Genomic DNA, 25,790 nt, shown 5'->3' with positions numbered 1-25,790 from the left:
GATGGACATCTGTTAGGAAATAAAAGTACTTACCGTTTCACAGCTCTTGCTATGAAGTCATCAGTAGAATTTAGAGTTGGATCTTGAGGATTTAAATGAAGGTGACATTGGACTTCTCTAGAGCTTATAACATCAATTACCACTAAGGAGGAACAGAACAAGAAAAATCTTTGGTTTGAAATACTTACAAACATCAAAAAACATCCTTTCATTTTGATGCTTGAAGAGATGTAAGACTGAAGACAGTGGAAAGAGGTTTGCAGCAATATATTTGCATGAGTTGCTTTTCCTTAATAGACTTAAATCTATTAATAGACTTAAATCTAGAAATAGTGGAAATTACAATTTATTAATTAAATGCAGGCCAAGACAAAACAGGACTTTAATATTTGCATTTACTTTCTGTATTGTTCTGAGTACAAAACACCTTCTAGTAAGCAGTTTATACACAAGTGCATGCACTTGGTGTTTTTCCTGGGCTGAACGCTGTTGAGTGGCCCTTAGACTGTTTGTAACTGAGAAACATAGTGCAAGAGCCTAGGTAAAACCAAGTCCCCTGTCAGCTCAGTAAAGAGGACAGTAGCAATTATTCCATACATACCACAGGCTAAATTCTCTTTCACAGGATGAAGGAAAAAGACAGAAAAGCTGGTGTTCTTGTGTGGTACCACTTCAAAGTAAAGCAGTTCTGAATCATCTAAAAATAAAAATACTGTTTAGTGATATCCACCACTGAAGCTGGGTTCTTTTTGGCTGAATTACATGCCAGAATTTTAAAAATACTGATACAATAGTCTAATTTTTCATGACTTTGACAACTTAATTTATGTACATAGAATGAGCATAGAATATTTGTAAAAATCAATACAGTGTTAAGAATTTTTTATCATTTACTGTACTCCACAAGTAATGACAGTTTTGGCAAGGGAGTAGTAAAATCTGTCAACACCCAATTTAGAAACTAGTTTGTCTCTAATACTGTGCCATCACTTCCAGCCACACAATTTACCTTCATTTATATGCTTCTCAGAGACACAGCTGCTAATAAGAGTGTTATATGCCACTTGATGTCGAAGAATCTCTATTACACCAGGCACACACTTTGGATGGCTAAATGGGATTTTACTGACCAAGGCTCCTGCTAAAACTGATTTTTCTGAGCCCTTGTTTATGAAGTAACAGTGCTTTGGATGATCTGGAAGAGACTAAGCAACAAATAATGGTGATGTTTCAAGGACTGAAAACAGGAAAGTAAAGCTTGATGTTATCAGGGAATTGTACAATCTACAACAAAAATATTTTTGAAAGATACATTTCTAGCATGTCCATGGTACCTATGCATTTCTAGTACAATCCTTAGTGGAAGCTAAATGAGATCCACTCTCCCTCCCAAATACATCCAAATTAGGCAAATATACCCAGAGCCAAGTGGTCAGGAGTTCAAGTGTCATCAGTTCTTCCAAATACTTTTCAGAGCCCTATAGGCTATAAAAATGTTAGTGACCAAAATAATAATATCAGTAATGCTGCTTGACAGTGGCTTAAACAGGATAGCAGTTTTGCTGCAAATCTCTTCTGGACATCAGATGTTGTTCCAACCTCCATCACTACTACTTTTTCTTTGGAGAGATATGTTTGGCTGGAATACCTCCTGATGATTCACTTGAAGATGAGGAGGAAATAGTAAGAAAAATTTACCACCTGTCCATGTTAACAGTGATTCTATGACAAAATTAGAAATTGAGTATGGTATTATCTACTTCAGGATGCCAAATGGAATGTCCCCTTAAGAACAGGGCAGGGCAGTTAATGAGGAGGACCTACATTAACAAAGGCTAAAGAGCTTTTCCTTGTGTGTTCATGGATCAAACATATTTTCCCTACACCCATTTCAAGGTTAGAATGCAATTTAGTAATTCTAGAAATAAAATCTTAAAATTCAGAAGCAAAACCTCCCACCAAGTACAAATATTTTAGGGAATTGTTGAAAAGTTACAGAGCCTTTCATGTGCATCTAATAGAATTGAAAGATTAATTCCATCTTACAGAAGAAAAGAGCTATGCCAAACATTATTTTAGCATGGTGCAAATTTACTACTACCTTCTGTACCACCACCTCAAGGTCCAAGAACTAAGCAGGCAATGAGCTCTACAAACACTAGTAGTAGAACAGAAAAAAAGTACCCTCTTCTTTTGCTGCCATGAATTGCAAAATTAATGTTTCCTAGCAAATAAAAAAGTAGATCTTTGAAGCTTGTCGTGTAGTTGCCCTGTACATAAATCTGGCAGAACCATCTTAGCCGCAGCTTTCTGTTCTAAAACTTTACATCCAATGCAGCCTAAGCAACTGTATTTCAATAATGCAGTAATTAAAAGGAAAGGTTTCTTGAAACAACCTTGTCTCTAGATAGCAGTTGGCATCACTGTTGTAACACTTTATATTTTTCTTCCTGCTAGTCCCTTTAAGAGAAATCAATAGTCCCACTGTTACCTAATTAAGAAACCCCTTTTGTTAAAACAGTGTGACATGCAGCATGATAAAGATCTTCAAAAATCTAGGTAAGTATCTTCTTGGGACTTGCTCCTCACACCAGTCAACAAGTTTCTTTTTTTAAGGCATTAATGATAAAGTTCTGAGCAATTTTTAGAAGAGTAAATATTTGGGTTACACAGACAAATTAGCATGACTTCAGCAGCCAAGCACACAGTGTTTTATTAATGAGCATGAGAAGCTCACTTACATGAAAGGCTCTAATACTGCTTCGTAAATTGAGCTATTTCCTAAAGAGCACTTTTGTTGGGATTCTGGGAAACCTACATTGTTTGCTTATGGGAAAATGGTAATTCAGTATATATATCTTGCACAACAGCACAGTGTGTATCACATGCACACTATACTTACCACAAAGAAACAAGATTTATTTGTAGACAAGTCTTCACTGCATTTTTCTTTAAGAGTAGACTGAACAATTAGCTCATACAGTGGAGCTAGTTTCAAGCCAGAAATCTGAATTCCTGAAACCAGGTCATTATTTTATTAGCAATTAGGTTAAGACAGTAGGTTATGAAAGCTACTATTAAAAACAAACCAAATATTTTGAAAAGACAAAAATACTGATTTGCTTTCTTATTCCCCTTTTTTGCTACTGGGAATTTGAGGTAGAGTGTTTAACTTTGCCTTTGTCACATCTTTCTTAGAATTTTTCTGTTTTGCACTGGTTGTTACACTTGGACTGGTAGAACAGAATATGTTCTGCCCAAGAAGCAAATTCTTCTTGCAACTTTAACATGGGGAAGCAAAAAGCAAATAAGCAATGCATACTCACAGAAGTACTTAGTGTTAAAAAACAATTATAACATGCCTGTGAGCTTCTGTATCTCTTCAATACTGGATGAAGACATTGGAACAGGCTGATGAAACTTCAGAACAAAATGAGCTGGCAAATCCATGCTGAGTTCATCAGTCAGTTGCAAAAAAACAGGGTTGCTAGGAAAAAAATTGTCAGAATGAAAGGCTTTTTACAGAAATTGCCATAACAAGGACTCTAAATGCAAGGCCACTGTTAGGTCCCTATAAGTTTATTACGTTCCATACATTTTCTGACTTGAGAAGTGTTTTGCTTTATAAATGCAACTTTATTAGTTTAAAACATGGCTAATGTGAAAACTGACAGAAAGGAAAAGTGAGACCCAGAAACTGAGTGGTATTTTTTACAAATAATTTTAAAGTATTTTAGTTTGGAAAGTTACTTCAGACTTCCCCTCCAGACAACACTGAGGTAGAGAGAGATGAGGTGTCAGTTCCCATAGTGGGATGACAAACTATTTTGTGTATTTTAGGTGTAATATCTTTCAGCATATGCTTTCTTTACTGTGAATCTATGAAGGACTTGCTTGTTGAATACTAGGAAGTTCAGTAATACTATTCCAGTGCCTCTTTCTGGCCTCAAATTTATGAATAAATTCATAGTTCAATGCAACTGACACAACACAATACCTTTGAAGTCCATTTGGGAAAACCCTAAAAGCCACAGATTATAGATGGTGTAGCTGTGGAGCACAAAGCCATAAATAAAACAGAACTTCTGTTTCAGCAGAGGCTAAATATAAGTTATGTGGAAGTCAGTGGCAGGGACTTGTAAATCCATTTCTGTATTGACAAGTGTCCAGAGCCTCACCTGTCCTCTCCAGCTTGAGGATCTATAATTAATGGAGAAAGAGGCAGTTTGTGGAGTGTATCTGTGCCTTCAACAGTTACAACTGTTTTTGTGCCACATACCTGGGAACCTTAGGGAGAAATAGAATGGCATTATTTTCCTTAATTTAGTGTATATTAATCCTATGCATACAAAATATACAATGTCAAGGACTTGGAAGGTCAGGTCAAGCTGACAGTCACAGTGGTGTGGGCAGTGAAGAGAAGCCTACATTGACCACACCCAAAAGGCCAAAGTTGCCCAAAGATGATAGCAGCAATAGCTGAATCAACAACCAAGACATGGAAAGTAGTTTCCTGATGGACATTAAAACTGTGCTGAAATGCATCACATTTAGTTCTACTAAACTAGAATTTTAAATTTTAATTCTGAGTTTTCATTAATTAACTTTGCTTAATGAAACAGGTAGCATTGAAAAACTCTTGTTAGCTATTTCTGCTGAAACAGCAGAATAGCTGAAATAGCTTTACCATTATTTAGTTCTTCTTCCAAAACTTGATAGGGAGAAATGTAAAATTCAATGTTCATTGGGGTTCCTGAGGAATAAAAAAATAATGGTTACTACACAGGTCAGTAGAGGAAATATGTTGGGTGCCTTGACACAAAGATGAAAAAACCAACACTGTAGATGGGCAGAGGGGATTCCTTGTAAGAGTACATCTCTACTTACAATATCTGTTCAATATATGTTCTGTATATCTGTATGTTATCTGAGATTACAGGTACAGTAAATCCCTACAGCAGATTTTATTTATAGCAGAGGATCTTTCCTGTACATAAAGATCAACTCAGTAGTGTGTTTTGATTACAATTCTTTAAATTCAGACCCAGGAAAAGAAAAAAAAAAAAGGCGGGGGGGGGAGAAAATGAAAATGGGGGGGGAAAAGGGAAAAAAAAGGAAAAAAAATCACCTCCAGTTCTTGGCACCAGGTGTCCTACTTTTCCATTAAGTACTTCAGTAATTCTGTTTAGATCCTGTGTTCTATTTCAAAACACATCTTAATTAGTGTTTCCTGCATTGCAGTGCTAGCTAGGCTAATGTAATTTCTAATTTGTATCCTTAATCAAAAGAAGACAATGTTTTCTTGGAAGTAGATTGTATGTCCAGCTTCCAAAAGACCACAACTCCACACATGCATTACTTCTGGGACTTGGGCTTTCACTTTCCCTGTATCTGAGCTCTTTCATGTTGCACTTTGGTGTGCTATTTACCAGAAATAAAGGGGGTCAAAAATATTAGAGTGGCAACTGGTTGAGCAAAGAATGAAGAAATAGCCTGGTTAACTAACTTGGACAGAACCATTCTCTGACTTAAAGTGTGTTCATATAGGTAAATATATACAGCCATACATTTACATAGCTGTGTACTAACTCTGCATAGATGGGACAAGTAATCAGTTTAACTTATAAATAATATTTACTGAGATATCTGTGACCAGTGGGGATATAGTACATTAGTTCATAGTGTTATTATGCTTCATAAGGGAAAACTGCAAAAATAATCCAAGAGGGTGTTTCAAGTTACAGGAGGCCATACCTGCCAAGGTATGTGTGTATGTAACTTAATAGGCAAGGTATCAGAGAAGATATATCAAAAATCCAGAAGGAAAGCACTGCCCTCAACTCTTATTTATTGAAAACAATGAAAATCCTTGTACAATTACCAGAAGGTTTAGGAAACTGTTCCCTATCTATCTGTAATCCTACTCTATGAAAGAACAAATGAGAAAAGGAAGGAGAAAAGCTGGCATCCACACCTCCTGATCTTAAACCTGAGGACAAAATGAGACCCAAACAGCAGAACTCCAAAAAGTCTATTTTACTTCTGCCACGGGGAGATCTAAACATGACTGCTGACTTTCAGACACACTGTTTGCTCCCAGTGGGTGGTCATGTGCACACACCCTCAAGCTTTGTAACCAACCAGTTTCCCAGGAAGTCCCTGAGATAAAGCACAGGAGTTCAACAGATTAACTAGTTTGCTCGTCTGGGGTTGACAAAGGCTTCAGGCTTCCCAGTGAGAGAAAACTCATTAGCCTTCCACATCCTGCTCTATAATTAGATCAGTTAACTTGTTCTTTAGTGAAATGAAGGGGTGTGGGTAGAGGCAAAGGGACAAAGACATAGACTGTAAGTTACCTGTGAAGAAGTGACATTAAATAAAGGTCTTTTTCAAGGGCCTGCAAAGCAAGATATCCCTTAGCTTTCATTTCACTGGGAGAGAGAAAAGACAATTTATTATTTTTGTAAGTAAACAAAAGTTAGGCTATGAATTTCAAAAGTTTTTGAGTAAAAAATAACTGCAACCTGTTTCCTGGAATTTGATACATATTTGACAGGTCTTCTAGAATCTTGCCAAAGGCATCATAGTTCTTCATCCTAAAAAAAATGAAATAATGACTATCACTAGTAAATGAGATAGAAAATAACTCTTTTATACACAACTTAATAGAAAAGGCACCATTTCAGAGTGACAGTGGCCCCCTCTTTGTCAGATCAAGTAGTAGTACTGATTTAAATTTTCTTAGAAGATACCAGAAAATGTGAACCTTTGGTTTTGTTGCAAGCACTGTAATTATAGCTGAAACTGGCACTGAAGTAGGCACTACTGAAAGCAATAATTGTACGTGAAACACAAATATGACAGCTCATCAGCTGCAAAACACTTTTCCTGATGTTCCAATAAAGCTAATCATGTAGTACTACCTCCCTAAGACCTTGCATGCATACATTGATCTTAAAATATCAAAATTGTATTAATGCCGCACTTCACAGCACCATGTGAGAGAGACAGACCTTAAATATAACTGATAGATACATCAGTCAAAAAAAAAGAAAAGGAAAAAAAAAAAGGGACAAGTGCCTTGGTTTGTAAATGAATGGTTCAGACTGCTCAAACCAGAACTGCTGTGGATTTCAACTTGGTGAGGCAGTGTGGAGCAGTGTTCAGACTAACCCACCTGTGCTTAAGTAGATTTTATGTGAGTTTTATAAGCCTTACTAGACTCTGGTGCTGCAGTCACACAGACAGCTCTGTGACTGCAGTGTGAAAGATGTGACCCATCTTTCCTATGCAGATGTGGCAGTAGTGTGGATCAGCAGAGACAAAATAAGCCTGCCTGAACTTTTACACTGGGACAAACTCTTTCAAACCTGGAACCTAAACAAGTCACTCAGCTCTCCTCTGTCTCTTTCCAGCTAGACTAATGCGGAAGCAGGGAAAAAGGAGGGAAGCAGGCATGTGTGGTACAGGAACAGACACAGTACTAGCCTATGCATTAGCTGGCTGGTTCTTAAAATCTTAATTTTATAGTTACTTTGAGACTCATGGGAAATATTACACATATAACAAACTGCCTTACAACCAAATAAAATACTACACCCAGAGGTGTAGAAGGGATACCCATGCTTTGCAACAAATCTTAACAAAGCCAGGAAGGCAGAAAAGTAGCACCCACAGTACCAATGGTAACTCAAGAGCCAAACTGCTGGCATTAACATCACTGGAAGTCAAAAACCTAGGAAAATGTAAGTTCAAGTTTTAAGTCATAGCTGTTTACACTCATAAAGCTAATATAACTTCATTTCTGAGGAAGAAAGGGGGCTGAAAAAACTGATGATGAATAATACAAAAGAGAGATTAAACACTGTCCTGGTTTGAGAGGAAGTGAGTTTTTTGGGATGCTGTGATCAAACCAATAGATACTCAGATTTGAATATTGGCACCTGGTGTGGCCACTGAGGACATGGATACGCCTCTGAGAACACAGGGGGTTAAAAGCAGAGAACTCTCAGGAAAACTTTCTCTCTCATAGAAGCACTGACGTTGCGCCAGCATCAAACTGTGACAGGTGCTGTCCGTGAAAGAGGTCAGACCTCCTCTACCCGGCTGCGGGCTGGGCAGGGGAGGGGAAGCCATGCGGCTGGGTGAGGTAGGCCAGGCCCTGAGGATGGAAGGGTGGAGGAGCACCAAGAGGCGGTGTCTGTGCTTGTGCCACTTTGAAACTTGATAGCATGGCCAGCCGAGAAGGAGAAGGGGGGGTGTGGCGAGAAGGTGCCTGGCAGGGCAGCCATGGGAGTTCTGGACAGGCAGCGCCTGAGATTTTTAACCCTTTCCTTGGATGATGGAAACCTTACAAATGCTGATCCTCCTGGAGTTTGAATGAGAAGAGAGATAGAGATGAGATAAGAGGAAATGGGCCACAAGAGAAGTGGTGAAGAATCTTGGGTGGGCGGAGGTGATGGAGTGGCCTTTGGCTGCACTTTTCTTGTATAGCTGTGGACAGAACCATTTTTCCAGTGACACAGAGACTGCATTTAGGGGGTGGCAATGGCTCGGAGCCAAGAGAGTGCAGTGATGTTATGTGAAGGAGTGCGTGAACAGAGATGACCGGTGAGGAGGGTGGTGGTGCCCTCAATCTTCAGGGAAAAAGAAGAAGATCTCTGTTCTTGAGACCCCTCGGCCCCAGGGGGTGAATTTGGGGGGGACAGGTGTCCTGAAAGTGAGAGACTGTGCTTTTTTTGGAACTGGGCAAAGCACCCTTAAGAGGAGAACCCTAGAAGCAGCTCTGGTTCATGCGCAGTGGTGAGAGCACTGGGCATGGAAAGAAGATGTCACGATGGCAAATGATCTCCAGGCGGTGCCATGTGTGACATGGAAACACAAGAGGTCTCAACTGTGTTTCCAGGGGAAATCTATGACACAACAGGGACTCCTCACTCCTTGATGAACTGAGAATTGATTATCTAAAGGGTGGTGATGGACTGAGAGTTGGTGATCTGAGGGATGGATGTATTGGAAATTTGGTGGGGGGAGGACGAATGCTTTTGGAAGGTTTTCATCCTTTCTGTGTGTTTCTTTTTACATATAGTTGTAGGTTAATAAAGTTTTCTCTTCTTTATTCCTAAGTTGGAGCCTGCGTTGTGCTATTCCTGGTCACATCTCACAGCAGACACCAAGGAGAATGTATTTTCATGGGGGCACTGGTATTGCGCCAGCGTCAAACCGTGACAAACACTAAAGGTCAATGATTATACTTTCTCTTTTTACCTTCCCTATCTACTATTTGGCCACAGGATTAAAGAATCCAATTTCCTAAATATACTCATTATTATTAAAATCTGGAACCTTGATCACATCCACTGAAGAACCTGTAAAATAGACTTTTAAAGTGGTGGCCTGACCTGGAACAGCAACTATTCAAACAGAACAAAAATTGGTAATAATAAATATATATATATAGTGCCCTACTGCTACATGATAAAATTAGGGTCACATCTCCCCCTATGTATTTGCAAAGAAACTCAGGCCATGTGATACCATCTTGCTTTCATTGCTTTGAGAGAAGCCTGAAGGACATGCAGTTAAAGTATTTGCATAAGGACAATACGAGGGCTATTTAGTATTTGATGGAAGGAGGACAGGAAAAGTAATGCCTAGTTTGTATGTGTAAATCTGCCAGTTCTGAATTGTCATCATCAGTCCATTACCAAAACTATGGGTCCAAGTAGCTCTATAATTCTTACAATCAAGACAGAGGGCAGTATTCCAAGGCTGTGTTTGACTGGCAGCTAGAACCAACATCTTGGGGATTACTCTTTACCCTTGCTCCATTGAAGCAGATGCATTCGATGGAATAACTTGAGAATAAATAATGCCTGGAGTATCTTTACAAAATTATATTTGCTGCAGTTTTAGCCTGAATTTACAAATTCAAAGCAGATAATAATAGTTACAAAGACAACCAACTTCCAATATGGAGGATTGGAACCAACTTCCCACAAAAAATGGAATCCAAAACAGTGTCAGTTCTATTGTCTTCTGGATTCATGTTATTGTACCCTGATCCTTTTTCCTTTTTCTTTTTTTTTTTTTCCCCTCTTCAGTTTTTACCCTGGAATGGTTCTAGCATGAGGAATTCCTTTCCATTCAACATGAAACCCTATATGTGATTCTTTACCTTAGAAGCTGGACCAAATCATCACAAACCTACAGGAATAAGAGACAGGAGTTTCATCTTTCTTGCAATTTGTCACATGTTCTATAAGCACTTCATTAGTAATTATAAGCTTGATCCCCATTACTTTTAAGTAGCTGTATGGTTAGCATAAAAAAAATCCCCAACACTCAAAACCAAGACAGTGCAACAGTTAAAAAATATTACTATAATAATTGGAAGAACAAAAGCTCTGTGAAAGAGGATAAAATTAACAGAAATATTTTGTTGATAACTCTTTCAGAAAAAAATGCATCTTGGCCAGTTTTTCTTTTACTGGTTGTGTTTTCTTTTACTAGAATTCTCTGAATGTGCATTTTCATTCTAATGATATTGTCCAGCACTCACTGATCAACAGACCTGTGCAGGTTAAATGAACAAATTGAAATTTCAGGGCTGATTTCAACTAAAAATAATGGACAAAATTAACTCCAAAGTAATAATTGTAATAATGTAATCATTTGGATACTTAGTGACAAAAAACAGAGTTTATGTTCCCCAACTCCCCCGCAACAGCTTGTTGTTATATCTTGGACCTGAAGGGTTGTCTGTAATTCTGTAACAACTGCAGAACATGATATATGAACTTCAGGTTGATATTCTGTAAATAATTTAATAGAAATTTTGCCCGAAAAACATCCCCACTAGTAGAAATACATATACTCCTAAAGAAGGCAGAATGAAAAACAGAATAGCTCAAACACATCCACTGAGTATATATATTGCACTACACCTTGGTAGGAAAATATTTTAAGCCCCTGTTATTTACTGTATACTGGTAACATTGAAGCATGAAAATAAAAATATTTATGCATGATACCACAAAATTCTTGGAAGGTGAGTCTGTCAGCTGACTTTTACTGTAATACTTAGCACTAGAGTATTTAGTATCTGTAACTGAGTTGTAAGTTTAGGTGAGAGATTCAGATGCCTAAAGAGGTAGCTAGTGTCATGAACAGGCTTGCATGTGTGACAAGACCAAAAGGAAGTCAAAACCTTTCTGACATGACAGCTGGAAGCCAGGTGGGAGACTACAGGGTCATAAGAGACAGAGAAAATTAATTTTACCACAGGAGCTTCTTCAAAGTGAGCCAGCTTTACATCCATCACATCTCCATCCTTCTCCAGCTGAACTTCTACATAAAACATCATTGATGTTATGTAGCAGGTGGTCCCACTGGGGCTAACATGAACAGTAAGTCTGAGAAGGATGAGAAAAAGAAAAAAAAGCTTGTATATATAAAAATTCTGTCACTTAAAAAAGGAAATAAGTATAGTTCACTTGGTCATGGGAAGAGACACCAGGGATGCTTCAAAAATAACTCTTCCTTGGCTCAGCTTCTGAAAACTATCCAACCAGGCATGTACTTGTGCTCTGCTGTTTGCATTATCATGTTGGTCAGCTCAAAACTATTAACCTTGGTCTGTAGCTTTGGGACGTCGGCATTTATACCCTCTCTTTACCCAAAAACCTTCTCCACAAAGGGCTAATCAAAATAGGCAAATACACTCCTTTAGAACACTGAGCTAAAAAATAACATTGTTGACAAGCCATCCAGATGGCATTCCTCTCTGGACTTGAGGCCATGCCTGCTCATTTGCATTTATTCATAAACAAACTTACCCTTTTTGTCTGGATAAACGTTCCAACACGTTCATCACAGAAAACATGGATTTAGCTGCAAAAACCAGAAAGGCAATTTAATCAAACTGCAATGATCAAGAAGTAGAACCAGTATTTTCTTGCTTTAAAGAGTATGATTTAGGTAATAAGAAAATAGTACCTCTTGAATGACTTGTTATTAATGACAACTATTATGACTAATAAGTGCTGTGCTGTGTAGAAAATATTCTCAGGCTTTAAGACTACTATAGCCTGAAGGCTTAGCCCAAAGATGAGTTGCAAGTCTCTTGTCTCTTATCCATCTCCGTGTTTGTACATTTGACCTCTTTGTGAAGAACATCAGTAGAGAAGGATTGGTAGATTCCACACAATATTTTTAAAAATGTACTTTGAGTTATCCAACAGCTCATTACCATTTAGTGTCCTCTCTATCTTCTCCATGCATGAAAGCAATAGACCGTCTGGAGCATTACTGACAGGCTTTCGCAGTGGGTTCTCCTAGCACATTTGTGAAAACAAGAGACAAAGAAAGATTCCTTAAATTACTAGCTAAGAGACAGAGTACACAGATGCCCCATACAACAAACTTCTGTTTATTTGTTTTTGTGAAACACAGAGGTTACCTATGATTGGAGCTATCTCTGAAATGCCTGCACTGAATGGATTTGTCAAGATATTATTGTGCAGTAATTACATACCAGATGCCTTTGGAGCAAGGACTGGCTTTCCATTCCCCTGTCTTTTGAGCTGGTCACTAGATGTGTCAGCTAATTTCATTGTGAAGCTAGAGATAAACTAAGAAAATACTTCTGGTTTTATTTTAGAAAAAATCTGCCTGAGTGAATAGAAGAGATCAGTAAGTGCCACAGGAGTACTTGGTTAGATTAGAATACAAGTTTCAGCTTGTGAAGCCATTCACTTCAGTAGCAAGCAAACTCTCCCAGGTTCTCTTCAAGCTCTTGCCTGAAAACTTCTCAAATTCCACATTTCAAATAACAAAGAACACTTACCGATTAAGAGTTTTCACTTTGTTCAAATTCAGGACATTGTTTTCAGAGTAAGGCTTGAGTTAAGCATTAAGAAGCATGGAAACAAATGGAAATTTTTATACTGAGCTCACAGCAGTTGTGCTAATCTGCTCTTTACGACGATCATTCTTAAATTAGCTACTGGAAGGGCAGGAAGCATGAAATGGTATATTACAGCAGCAGAAAGTCTAGATAGCAGATATCAGACCAGTTTCTAAAATACAATATTTTCTCCCAGTCCTATAGGCAATAAATTCTCTTTACATACTATGAATATGGTAATGATAGTTATTGTAACCTCAGCTGGTAGACAATCAGTACTAACTCCTGAATAGTTAAAACAATGTTAAAACAAGTTAAAACAATGCAAGAAACAACCCCTAAAGTGTTAAAATTATACAGGAAACTTTGTAAACCATTGTCTTAAGAAAAATGGGGAGCCAGGCTATACTAGGCACCAGGTTTTTCTGAGCATTATCTTTTGGTTGGTTTTGGATTGCATGGGGTTTTTTGGTTGGTTGGTTTTGCTTGTTTTTGAAAGTCAAGCAAATTTTTAACTACCTTGGAAAAATATTCTTATATCACATATCCTTCTCTCACCTAACCTGTGATTCTTACCATGCAAAAATAAACAAGTTTCAGAGTTTCAGTCCACGGCCTTTGTTGGTATTTTAAACGCAACTGTTCCATTAAAGCATTTGTAGAAATAGCTGTCACAACACCTGAAAAACATGTCAAAATGTTCTAAATATAATGGCAACCAGAAATGCTGGAGGAGGACAAATGTAAAACCTTGCTAAGGTCATAGATGTTATGCTTCAAAGAAGGAATTAAAAAATGTTTTACTTGAATTTTGCACATACAGACATTAATTTTTGTAAGACTTTGACAGAAAAAGAGCAGGGGGAGATTTGTATAGGCAAGTATTCTCAATATTAAATACAGATATGCAGCCAAATCTTCAGTTTGTTAAACCATTAGGCTTTCTTTACCTATGCACAATTTCTTATTTGTATTCTTTATAAATACCAAGGCTTTGCCCAGACTTGAGATATCCAGATACACCCACCTAGAGCTCATTAAAGCTCACTTTAATTAGAGATAAAAAATAAGAGATAATTTTTTATGATGAGGGTGTTAAGACATTGGAACAAGTTGCTCAAATAAGTGGTGCATGCCCCCTCCCTGCAAACATTCAGGGTCAGATTGGACAGGGCTCTGAACAACCTGATCTAGTTGAAGATGTCCCTGCTTATTGCAGGAGGGTTGGAGTAGATGGTCTTTAAGGGTCCCTTCCAACCCAAATTATCCTGCACTTTTGCAGAGGATAATCTCAATGAAGTGGTGAAACTTTGTTTTGTTTTTGGGGATGGCAAGGAATGAGAATGGGGCTGGGAGAAGGAATATATTCAGTCCATCATCTATCTCCCTATAAATATTCTTTCTGGCCTAACACAGAATCCAGATGTACAAAGAAAGTTTTTTGCTGAGGTGTGATACTTCCATAACCATTACCTCCATCAGGAGAAAAACAGGAGTGAATTTCCTAATACATCAGTCTGAGACAGGTAGGAAGACTCCAATGTTATTATTAAGAAGAAATTGAGTCCTGCAAGATGCCACCCACTTTGCTTTGCCCCAGAGCCAAAAGAAATATTACAAAGGGCTTCTTTGACTTAGTGGGCACAACAGCTGCAGAGATCTGGCCCCTTTGAGCCAGAGGCACTACATGGGAAAAGACAGATGGACTAGGAGAGGGATGGCCTTTTGCATACACCAAGGAGGGATAGTGAGAAGGGACTGGCAGCTTCTTCCTCCTTCAGGGAGGATGACAGAGCAGCAAAATCAGGCCACTTCATCCAGCTGGAGGAAGAGGGAGCAGTGAACCCCAACCAGCTCTTGCAAGCACACTTGCTGGGAACATGCCCCCACTCTCCCATGCCTTCATGCTGATAAAAGGGCTGCAACCCACCCACCCTGTATCTCCATTCACACTGCAAGAAACCAAGGCTCCTATTTGTAGCAGCTGCAACACAGCACCCATAGGTGCTGTGCAAGGCAAAAGTCTTGCTCCTTCAAAAAACTGGTCCCCAGGGATTTGTGTTTGAATTTGAGGCTTGATAAGCACAGCAACATCACCTCTGCTACTTTTTACAAGAGGTATCCTGTTAGCCATGTTCTTCCATATCTAAAGCATAATGTCTATCCCCATCTTTTAAGAAGGTGTAGTGTTCTCAGAGACTGAACTTAACTGGGAACAAAAGCAGGGGGAGGTATGATAGTAAAAATCACTCAGCAAAACAGGAAAGCACTCCAAAAGGGGGCGTTTGTCTTGCTTTTTAGTGGAGGGAGTTAAAAAAACAGCATCAATAATGTTTTCATTGTATTTCTACAAAAATGTGTATATTTTGTGGCCATTTCAGGTTGCAGTCTGCTTGTACATAGGAATCAGTGCACAATGGCGATGCGAGGTTCAAGGGTTAATCCTGGACCTTTGCACAGGCACTAGCTCGAAATGTGGTTACTTGGGAATGTCCAGGTCTACAGCAAGAAGAGCATATCTCCTACATAACCCCTGGGTGGCACTGTTTCAGGATACCTTACAGCAAACCCTCTGCTTCCCGCTATTATCCGTCATGCTGCAGTACTTGAAGTAGTCTCATACCACATAAAATAGAGTATTTTTGACTTGTATGTAGGAACCTGAGTAGAAACTGCATATTTCATTGGCCTCAATAAGATTACAGAAAAAAAATAGCATGGGCCTAGGATTCCAGGAGAAGTATATGTCAAAAAGTGGTATTTGTCTCCAGACAGGTGTCAAGCATACTAATTAGAGAAAGTCAATGCAGCTGAGTGAGTTAAATATATTTGCACTTCAGCTTTTACAAAGGAGGTGAAATGTGATGAAGTAAATGGATAATGTAATTCCACACTTGTGGTAAATCACACTTCGGTAAAATTATTCGTTTGGTGTATGGTATTAAATACTAATTTACTTTTTAACCTGACATTAGCAGTCAACACAGGTATAATCATAGCTATAATAATAAGCTTTACCTGTTAATTGGTGCATGAATTTAAAAACATGTTTTCAGCATTTCTAGGGAGTCATTTTAGCTTAGGTTTGTTTGAACAACCTATTGAAATGTTTTCTGCTGAGCAAGAACATGTAGGTTGCCTCAGTCCAGATCACAGGAATGGGTATGTGCAAATATGACATACCACAGCTTGGTACTGCTTAATACTTTTATGGCATTTTTCATAAATGTTTGTCCAGAGCTCTTTGGAGTCTCTGTGATCTTGATACTAACTCCAGTGGTTTGATCATGTCCTGAATAAGCAGAAAAGTAAATTATTTGCTGATTATCTTGAAGAGAACACTTCCAAAATAACAGAAGGGAACATGCCACGGCTTACCTGATCTGCATAATAGCTGCTTTGCAAATAAACAGAGGACTTCAAGTTTAGTTAGCCACAGTACAGTATGGCTGATAGGCCTAAAATACACTTTAACTTTTAAACAAAAAAAGCCATTTCCATTGTGCTCAAATGTATGTATTTAGGTAAATGAATTTGTACCATTTTTCCAGGATAGAAATAGTGCCAGATTTTCATAACAAGACAAATATTCCAAGACAATTATTAGTCTTCACATAAAATTGCAGGACTGGAAAAAATCACATATGAGAAACAGAAGCTTAAGTATTGTCAGAAAGTTCCTCACAACAAGGTGCTGTTACAGTATTCAGAACTGTCGTATTGAATTACTGCACTCGAGAGAAGAGTTAAGAGTGATTAATAATTAAAAATGGTCTAATTATAGCTTCTCAGGCATATTAAATACACAAACGTTTAACTGGGTCAGTTCGTGAAATAAAAAAAAAACCCAACAACTGGACATGCATTATCATGAGTATAGAAAATAATCGGAATTACCGCATGAATCCTACATGCCCACCTGCTCTGGATTACTCTCTCTGACTGTTCATCAAAAGGTGCTTCTGAAAGAATCTTTCATGTGCTTAAGTTACTTAATAAGTTTTCCCCAGATTAAACCTTCTTTTGCTCTCAAATAATTGCAGGTTATCTTATTCCCTTTTAAAGGGTAAAACAGGTATGCTTCTTCAGGCACCTTTTGAGAAATTAGTTATTATTACTACTTGGTTGATTTTTGTCATGGTTGTCTGCATCTTGCTAAATTCCTGACTCTTTAATATGCTTCACAATGCATGGCCTGGGCACATTGTGATTCATATGAAAATGGCATTTTGTAATTTCATAGTTCTAACATTTCTGAAAATTTTTCCATTTCTTTGAATGGTAATTTTTTTGAGAAAGAATCAACGTATTGCTCATTCATATTCTTGCATTAATTCAATTATTTTTTTCAGTGAAGATACTCTAGATTTATTATAGAACATAAGAAACCTTGGCTTACTTTTTATGTAATGGATGCATTTTAGTGACATCATTTCAGAAAATATTCCAGTATTCCATAATCAGTGCATTATTGGTGGGGTTTTTTGTTTCTGGTTTCTTTTGGCACACTGGGAGTTGCTTTTTTTCTATTATTCCTATATTCAGTCTTGATTCTTTTTCATTTAAAGCATAAAATCAAAATAAATCACCAGCAATACATCTTCATGGGCCTGCATCCAGCATTTTATTGGAATTGCATCTTTCCAGAAGCCCTCAGCAGAACTGCTGACCAGAGAAAACAGCAGCTACATAACAGCCCACAGTAAGTCTAAATACAGAACTGGGGCCTTGGGCACTCAGTGAAAACCAGTGGTTCCAGTTAGAACTGCATGATGTGTAAGAGATGTTGCTGTAATAATGAGGTCAGAGCTAAAACTGTGTTTTTTCACAAAGTGCCATGGGATTTTAGAGTGATCAGCAGTGACAGCTATAAAATGGGAACATGAATCAGTGTTTACAAAAAATGATGAGCATTCAAATAATTCCTTTATCTATCCTAGGTGCTCTTCCATCTAAGGCAGGATGGAAGTGTTGCTTAGCTTTTATGACCTATAGTTTAGTGTGATATGGTCTATAGTTTATGGCTTTACAACCCATAAAAACTACAGTATGCTTTGCCATCTTTCATTCAGTCTCTACATCCTCTCCTCAGTTACACAGTGTGAATATTTAGCTCCTAAGAGTAACATCAGAATGTTAGTGGCTGCATTTTATTTCACTACAGCCATATAGACTGGGCCAGTTTTACTTGACAACACTGAATAGCACCTCTGGCACTTAGTCTGAGACACTTAATATTGGCAGCATTTGACTGTTCCCTGCTTCTTCACTGAAAGTGATTAAAATTCTTCAAAGCCAAAGGCTGTATAAACAAACATCAGAAAAATAGGTTCATAGCAAATTACTGTGGATATAGAAACATATTGACACAGACAGGGCATATCTTTTCCTCATAGTCAAGATATGGCAAACATTTGATTTGTGCTTGACATTAGCATTTTGATCTCCAAGTAGTTATTGTATAAATCTTTTTCCAATGGCCCTAGATCCATGTAACCACAATTTAAATAACCTCATGAAAGAACATGTGAGGACTGCCTTCACGTGTGTGCATTTGCCCTTTACAGGGTTTCATAGGACACCATGATTGCTATTCATAAATGAACATTTTTGCTTTTTCTACATCTCTTATATTCTCAAGAGTCTTGTGATCATTTTTATAACTAAAATCAGGTGTTGCACCATCATTCATGTTCTTTACTGACATCAGTCAGCATGAAATCAATGGAACTAATCACTTGAGAGCTGCCACAGCTCTCCCTGAAGAGAGAGATAAAGTGAATGTAGCTGGCACATAATCTGCACAAAATGGCAAAATTAGTAATACCCATACTATGCTGAAGGACTACATTGAAAATGTTACTGGTAGATGAGGATGGAGGAGGAGGGAAGGAGAAGTGGGAGCTAAGAATTAGTTGAGGAGCTGAAAATAGTGATGAGCACTGGGGAGATCACTGAGGTAGAGAAGAGGTGTAGTACAGAAAGACAATAATTCTACTTAAAGGAGCTTTCCACCAGCATGCCTCAAAGCTAACCACACAGGAGCCAGCTTATTATCTTGTTTTTCCATACTGGGATGCAGAGAGATGCGGAGAGGAAGTGACTCCTGAAACACTGGCCACAGAACTAGAAACCAGACTGCAATTTACCTGACTCTATTCTAGCACATCCTTAGCACACAGAAGAAAGAAGGAAACTAGCAATGAAAGAAAGAGGTGGAGAAAGGGACTAGAAAATCACAAGAAAAAGGCATGAAAAGAAACATGATATAAGTATGAAGCCATATAAAGTATGAAAACCAGAATTAATAGAAAAAGGATATGAAAAGCAGAAAATACATAAGAAGGAAAATATTAAATAATTATATAGACAACACCAAAATCTGAAAACGATACAAAATTTTGTGTTATTTTAATAACAGAAAAGTGAGATGAGTTTAGGTTTACTTTAAGCTATTTTAAACCAATATTCGTTTGGAGACGATTGTTCAGCTTAAGGGTTCTGATTGAATATATACAAGGATATGGATTATATAACATGCAGACTAAAAAAGAAACAGCGCTCAGTGGCAAATACTGATTTCAATAAAATAGCATGTGGGAAGGACTCATTTTTCAGGAAAGGCAATACCATAAAGGAGCTCAACCCCAACAAATGCCAATTGAAGATATTACAGTGGTGCCATGCAGACAGGAACTCCATATAAAGTACACATTTTACGTCATTCTATGTTGGTTAAACAATTTGACACTGTTTTTCATATCTTATGTTTTAAAATTGAAACTAATTAAACTATGAAGGCTTGTTATAAATACATGCAATACACATTCAATTATGCATTTTAATGCTTTTATATTTTTAGACACTTGCTAATCCCTTAATTACATTCTTAAAAATGTTTAGTCCATTCTTATGTATTATGAACCAACTTTGCTGTAACCCTCAACTCTCAGATTTCCAGATTCCTAGTCATCTACTAGAATGATATAATTTGTCTTAGCTCTGTTGAACGACAAGATGAATGACTGCAAACTCATCATTACTCATTAATTCCTTGTTATTCAAGTCACTTAACCTCATAGGGATGATGCATTTGGGGATGAACCTTTTGAAATTGATAAGAAAGCTGTAGGTGTTAAGAACCATGACTAGCTCAGATGGAGTACTGAGAATATTGTCATTTGGACAGGTAATAGAGCGAAGGAAATACAAGAATCTTATTGCCCAAAATCTTATTACAGTCATACCACTATGTTTTTTTTAGGGTGTATATATTTGTTCGCAAGTGTAGGGATACACATGTGACAGATTTGGAGTCAGCCACAGATGATGTGAAGCTTCTGGGAAGCTGATAGATTATGTCCTTGCACTGGGCAAGGAACAAATGTCCACAAAATGTCCACACAGCCTCTGTGTGTGTTGATTTATAGCATTCAAAATCTGTACTGCATTGCATATTTATTTATATACACACATCACAAAAACATTCCCCAGGCTGTATGTGCTGAAAAAAGCACAAAGAAAGGTTGTGCATTTCTGAAAATTTTGTGTAATTTTCAGAAAGACTGTGTCTACAGAGCTTGACCTCTAATTGTAAAAGGCAGATAAAAGCTGGGATGGGAAATGGAGGGACTGGCCAAGATCAGAGCAAATTAGCGACACTGTGAGGGTATGCTCTGGTTTAACACCAGCTGGCAAGTAAGTATCTTGCAGCCCCTCACTCACTCCCCTGCAGTAGGGGGTGGGGGGGAGGGCAGGGAGACCCAGAAGGTGAGAAGGCTCCAGGGTTGAGATAAAGACAGTTTAATAGGGAAAGCAAGAGCCACGCGCTGCGAGCAAAGGAAAACAAGGAATTAATTCACCACTTCCCATGGGCAGGCAGGTGTTCAGCCACCTCCAGAACAGCAGAGCTCCACCATGTGTTACTTGGGAAGAGAAATGCCATCACTCCAAATACCCCCACTCTTCCTTCTTCTTCTCCCACTTTTTATGGCTGAGCATGACACTATAAGGTATAGGTCATACTGCATATCTCTTTGGACAGTTGTGGCCAGCTGTCCCAGCTGTGTCCCCTCCCAGCTTCTTGTGTGCCCCCGGTCTCCTCCCTGGTGAGACAGTGTGAGAAAAGGCCTTGAGGCTGTATAAGCACTGCTCAGCAGTAACTAAAACATCCCAGTGTTATCAACAGTGTTTCCAGCATAAATCCCAAGCATAGCCCCACACTATCTACTGCAAAGCAAATCAACTCTACCCCAGCCAAAACCAGCACAGAGTAGAACTAGGATTATATGAATTCCAATCCAGTCTGTCATTTAAGACCTGGAGTTGTACTAACAGCAGGCACCAAAATAAAATTTGTAATATCAGATTTTCCTGCTAGTTTTCAGAGAGAAACAGGCCCACTCAGAGGGAGATCTAACCACCCCCCAACCAGTAGATGCACCACTGCCTCAAGGCAGCCATCACTCAGTTGTGTAAAGTGGGAGCCATATCCCAAATCTGTCCTTACGCGTGCCAGTTATATACCTCAAGAGTATATGTCCTTAAAACCTGACTATTCCTTACAGAACAGCACAGAAAAGCACACAGTTACAAACTTGAGAAGTATGAGTATGTTAATAACTAGTCAAGTAATTGTTTAGCATATTCTTCACACATTGTTACTTATGTTTTCCCACAGCTTATGTGTTTTTTTTATGTTACTTATGTTTTCCCACAGCTAGTACAAACTGAAGGTGGATGAAAGCTTCTAGCACTTTCCTTTTTTTGGGGGTTGATTCTGGTCAGAATACATGTGGATTTGGGCTAGGTGATTTCTTTTCAGCTGGCCTGCTACTTAGAAACTCCATTGATTCACAAATACATTTTATGCATCTTTACACACTGGTAATAAAACGTTGTCTAATAAATTTTAATTTCTTCTCTCTAAAAGAGAAGAAATTAACCATAATACCAGAAAATCCTACCTCCATGTATTGATTTGAGTTCAGCAATACTTCACAACACAAAAGCCCATACACCCACAGACTCAGCAGATGCCAACGTAATCAATTCTGGGCTGTAATAGGAGGGTGCCCTCAAGAACCAGTAAGTGGTTTTGTTCATTTACTCTTTTGTCCCTTCGAAAAATTAAGTCTCTTTCACCCTGGAAGATTTATTGAGCACTTGAAGGAAGAATGGATGTTTTATGCATGATAAGATGGTTTTCCAAAGAATGTGGTTCATTTATTCATGTCAACAGAAATCTAAGATAAAATTACAGTGTTAAATTATGCATAGTTTATATATAAATTGTGTGCTACTAAATGTGTGCTAACGGGAACAAGTACTTTTTGCTCTGTGGGAATGGAAGTTGCACATCAATGTTTTTCCCAAAGCTTCAGACATGTTTTGTCTGACATGTCCACTGTATCTTTAGCTTTTTAAGATAAATGAAATATTTGTCAGTTGATTTCTTCATTGTATTAAGGTACATAATGCAAGTACTACTAGCACACAATTAATTACATCTCTACTTAATTATTCTTCATCATTTTTCCCTTCAAGAATTTTATGTGCAGCACTGAAATAGCACATATGCTAATACATAACAAAGGACATTCATTATCTACACCTTTTATAACCACATTGCAAATATCTACTACACAACCTGTATGGTTTTAGGTACCTGTTGTAGCATTTGAACACCAGAGAGCAATTCAAACCTCTTGTTGCCTTGGGCTGTGTCTTGTACAGACAATGGAGTGAAGTAGCTGCAATACCTACTCTCCTCTGACCAGTTGCTCCCTTACACGGATGAGCCACAGTCATGCCGTAAAATATTCCAGGTGCACCAGAGATGCTCTCACTATGGTCACTTGTTAGCAACTGAATAGGAATTATTAATGTAGTGCATTTTCATATAAATACTTCTTTTAATTTTGGGTTAAAGAGTTTATTTTTTCCACTTGGTTTACGTAAGTTGCCATAGGACAGATCCAAGCAAAAATTGGAAGGTGTACTATAAACTGTTTTTTTCACTGAAAAGTGAAGAGCAGGTTCAAGACCACCTGATGAAACTGAATAGCCACAAGTCTGTGGGGCTTGATGAGATGCATCCCAGGGTCCTGAGGGGAGTGATTGATGCTATTAAGACATATTTGGAAAACCCTGGCAGTCAGGTGAAGTGCTCAGTGACTGGAAAAAGAGAAACATGATTCCTATTTAAAAAAGGGGAGAAAGGACAACCCAGGGAAGAACATACCAGAGACCTTCCCCTTCCTGGAAAGACTGTGGAGCAGATATTCATGGAAAAATGTTAAGCACATACAATACAAGGAGATGACCCAAGACAGCCAATATGGCTTCACTGAGGGCAAATCATGCCTGACCAATGTGGTGGCCTTCCATGATGGAGTGACAGTAACAGTTGACAAACAAAGATTGACAGATGTCAATTACCTAGACTCCCATAAGCTGGTCCCACATGACATCCTTATCTCCAAACTGAAAACATAGATTTGACGTATAGAATATTCAGTGCATAAGGAATTGGCTGGATGGATGCAGCCAGAGTTGTAGTAAGTGCTCTTATGTCCAGGTGGACGCTGGTGATGAGTTGTGTCCCTCAGGAGCCTGTCTTGGTACCAGGGCCCTTTAATACCTTTATCAATGACACTGTCAGTGGGATTGAGTGCACCCCAACAAGTCTGCAGAACCCGTGAAGCTGAATGGTGCAGTTGGCACAACAGAAAGAAGAGATCATATCCAGGTGGGCAAACTTGAGAAGTGAGCCCATAGGAACCTCAAGTTCAACAAATCCAGGTGCAAAGTGCTGCACCTGGGTCAAGGCAATGCCAGATGTGAGTCCAGACTGGGAGAAGAATTTTTTGAGAACAACTGAGCTGAGAAGGACTTAGAGAGTTCACTTGCAGCCCAGAAGGCAAATGGTATCCTGGGCTGTATTAAAAGAGGGGTAGCCAGCAAATCAAGGCAGGTGATTATCCCCCTGCACTCTGCCCTCATGGGACCCAAAGTGGAGCGCTGTGTTCAGGTATACAGTCTTAGCATAAGAAAGATGTGGACCTGTCAGATAGAGTCCATGAAAATGGTCAGAGGACTGAAGCATCTCTCCTACAAAGGCTGAGAGAACTCAGGTTGTTCAGCCTGGAGAAGAGAAGGTTCTGGCAAGAGCTCATTGAGGCCTTCCAATACCTAAAGGGTAAAAAGAGCAATGTCTTGTATGAGCATATTAGGGATAGGACACGTAGTAAATGGTTGTAAACTAAAAAATTAGATTTAGATTAGAGCTTAGGAAGAAATTCTTTATTTTGAGGGTGGTCAGGCACTGGAACAGGTTGCCCAAAGATACTGTGTATGCCCCATCCCTGGAAGTGTTAAAGGCCAGCCTAGATGGGGCTCTGAGCAATGTGATCTAGTGGGTGTCATCTTGCCCTTGACAGGGAGTTTGGAATTAGATGATCTCTTCCAACCCAAACCATTCTATGCAAAGGGGCATTTCCAGAGAGTGAAACAGCTGTTACCAACATCTGGGTAAGTACACTAGATGTCTTACAGGGCAAAGGTTATTTTGGACTAGCTCTAATATTGAAGGAATGGCTGCAGACATCAGTATTAATGAGACCTTAACTAAGACTCACCCACTCTTTTGCAACAGAGGCATTCTGGAATAAGTATGAAAAAGTAATACAGCACAGAGATACTCAAAGGGCTGCAGAAGTTGAGCCAGGATTTCTTGAGGACTCCTGAATCATTATTTGTACAGGATCATGCAAAGACTCTTCCAATCTTTTTGTGGTCTCATGAAAAGTCTAATCATAGATACCATGAAAACTTTTCCATTTCATGAAATATCAAAAATGTTCTATTTTGGACATTTGGTTGACTCAGTGTTACTAGCTTTCCTTTACTCTCCTCCTTTTTTCCCTGCCCTCTCCATTTAACAGAATCCAATAATTCTTTGTGTAAATGGACGTACTTTGATATTTTAATCAGAATTAATTGCATCTGGATTGCTATCAGTTTCTCAAACTCTCAGGAATTTGCAAAAATTAGCTTATGTTGAAATGTGAGACCAACAAAATGATATTCTAGAGGAATATGGACTAAACACTGGCTAAATTATGTCAAAATGTCAAGATGTCAAAAGTTTCAGAAAACAGAGCACAGAGAACAATGAAGATTTCAAAGTGCACCTGCTTTGCAAGCAAAGTGCAATGGCTCCATGAGGTGAACACCAAGGTCAAAATTTTCATCTGAGGTGATAAAATCTGGAATTTCCAGACTTGGAAACTACCTTCAGCCAAACACTTATGTGGAGGAGGGGATGCTTCAAAACAATTTGTATTGTCTGTGAATGGTTATAGTGTGAAAAACAAAGACACACACTGAGCCGTCAGTTTTGATATAAGCATATTATGTTTAGGTTTCATTACATCATTTACACCATGAGTTTAAATCATGTTGTGTTTGCTCAAAGCTCCTCTTGATGTCCACAATTTTGCAGTAAAAGATACAGTTATTAAGGCACTCTTGTTATTATTATTTGAATGATTGCAGTTAACATGGAAATGCTTGTATCTCCCTGTTCTGTTTGGCATCTATAAAATCCTCCATGCATGGAATAGTCCATTACTATATAAAAGAAAAACTCTTAAGAGGTTCACTGCTTCATGTTCTCTTCTGCCAGTGACCGTTTTCCTTAAACTCAGTATATTAAATGCTTTCTCAACTTACACTTGTGCCCTGAGGAAAGCTCCACTAAAAATAATTGTGTTTATAAACCTAGTGACAGATGTCGGGAATTTATCTCCTTACCATGGCAGGACACGCCCCCTCTATTCTCCAGATGGGGGATTAGCTGGGAAGAAGGAGGGACAGACAT

The 25,790-nt window shown here is 38.5% G+C and overlaps 1 protein-coding gene across 1 annotated transcript in view; it reads right to left on the bottom strand.

The window, feature by feature from the left end:
* Positions 1-25,790, bottom strand: part of LOC143694338 (mediator of RNA polymerase II transcription subunit 1-like) — a 27,093-nt gene extending 1,303 nt beyond the window's left edge. Inside the window, exons 1-16 of the mRNA XM_077180202.1 lie at positions 25,724-25,790; positions 13,484-13,587; positions 12,251-12,335; positions 11,838-11,892; positions 11,282-11,414; positions 10,178-10,206; positions 6,525-6,596; positions 6,357-6,431; positions 5,129-5,199; positions 4,688-4,753; positions 4,179-4,287; positions 3,363-3,487; positions 2,903-3,015; positions 1,010-1,205; positions 602-697; positions 34-142 (exon numbers count right to left, since the gene is read on the bottom strand). Of these exons, the coding sequence (XP_077036317.1) occupies positions 34-142; positions 602-697; positions 1,010-1,205; positions 2,903-3,015; positions 3,363-3,487; positions 4,179-4,287; positions 4,688-4,753; positions 5,129-5,199; positions 6,357-6,431; positions 6,525-6,596; positions 10,178-10,206; positions 11,282-11,414; positions 11,838-11,892; positions 12,251-12,335; positions 13,484-13,587; positions 25,724-25,790 (1,505 nt within the window). The remainder of the gene's footprint in view (positions 1-33; positions 143-601; positions 698-1,009; positions 1,206-2,902; positions 3,016-3,362; positions 3,488-4,178; positions 4,288-4,687; positions 4,754-5,128; positions 5,200-6,356; positions 6,432-6,524; positions 6,597-10,177; positions 10,207-11,281; positions 11,415-11,837; positions 11,893-12,250; positions 12,336-13,483; positions 13,588-25,723) is intronic.

This window comes from Agelaius phoeniceus, chromosome 1 (assembly GCF_051311805.1).
Source record: "Agelaius phoeniceus isolate bAgePho1 chromosome 1, bAgePho1.hap1, whole genome shotgun sequence".
NCBI classification, from domain to species: domain Eukaryota; kingdom Metazoa; phylum Chordata; class Aves; order Passeriformes; family Icteridae; genus Agelaius; species Agelaius phoeniceus.
Note: the sequence above shows the minus strand (reverse complement) of the source record. Positions and strands in the feature narration are given on the sequence as shown.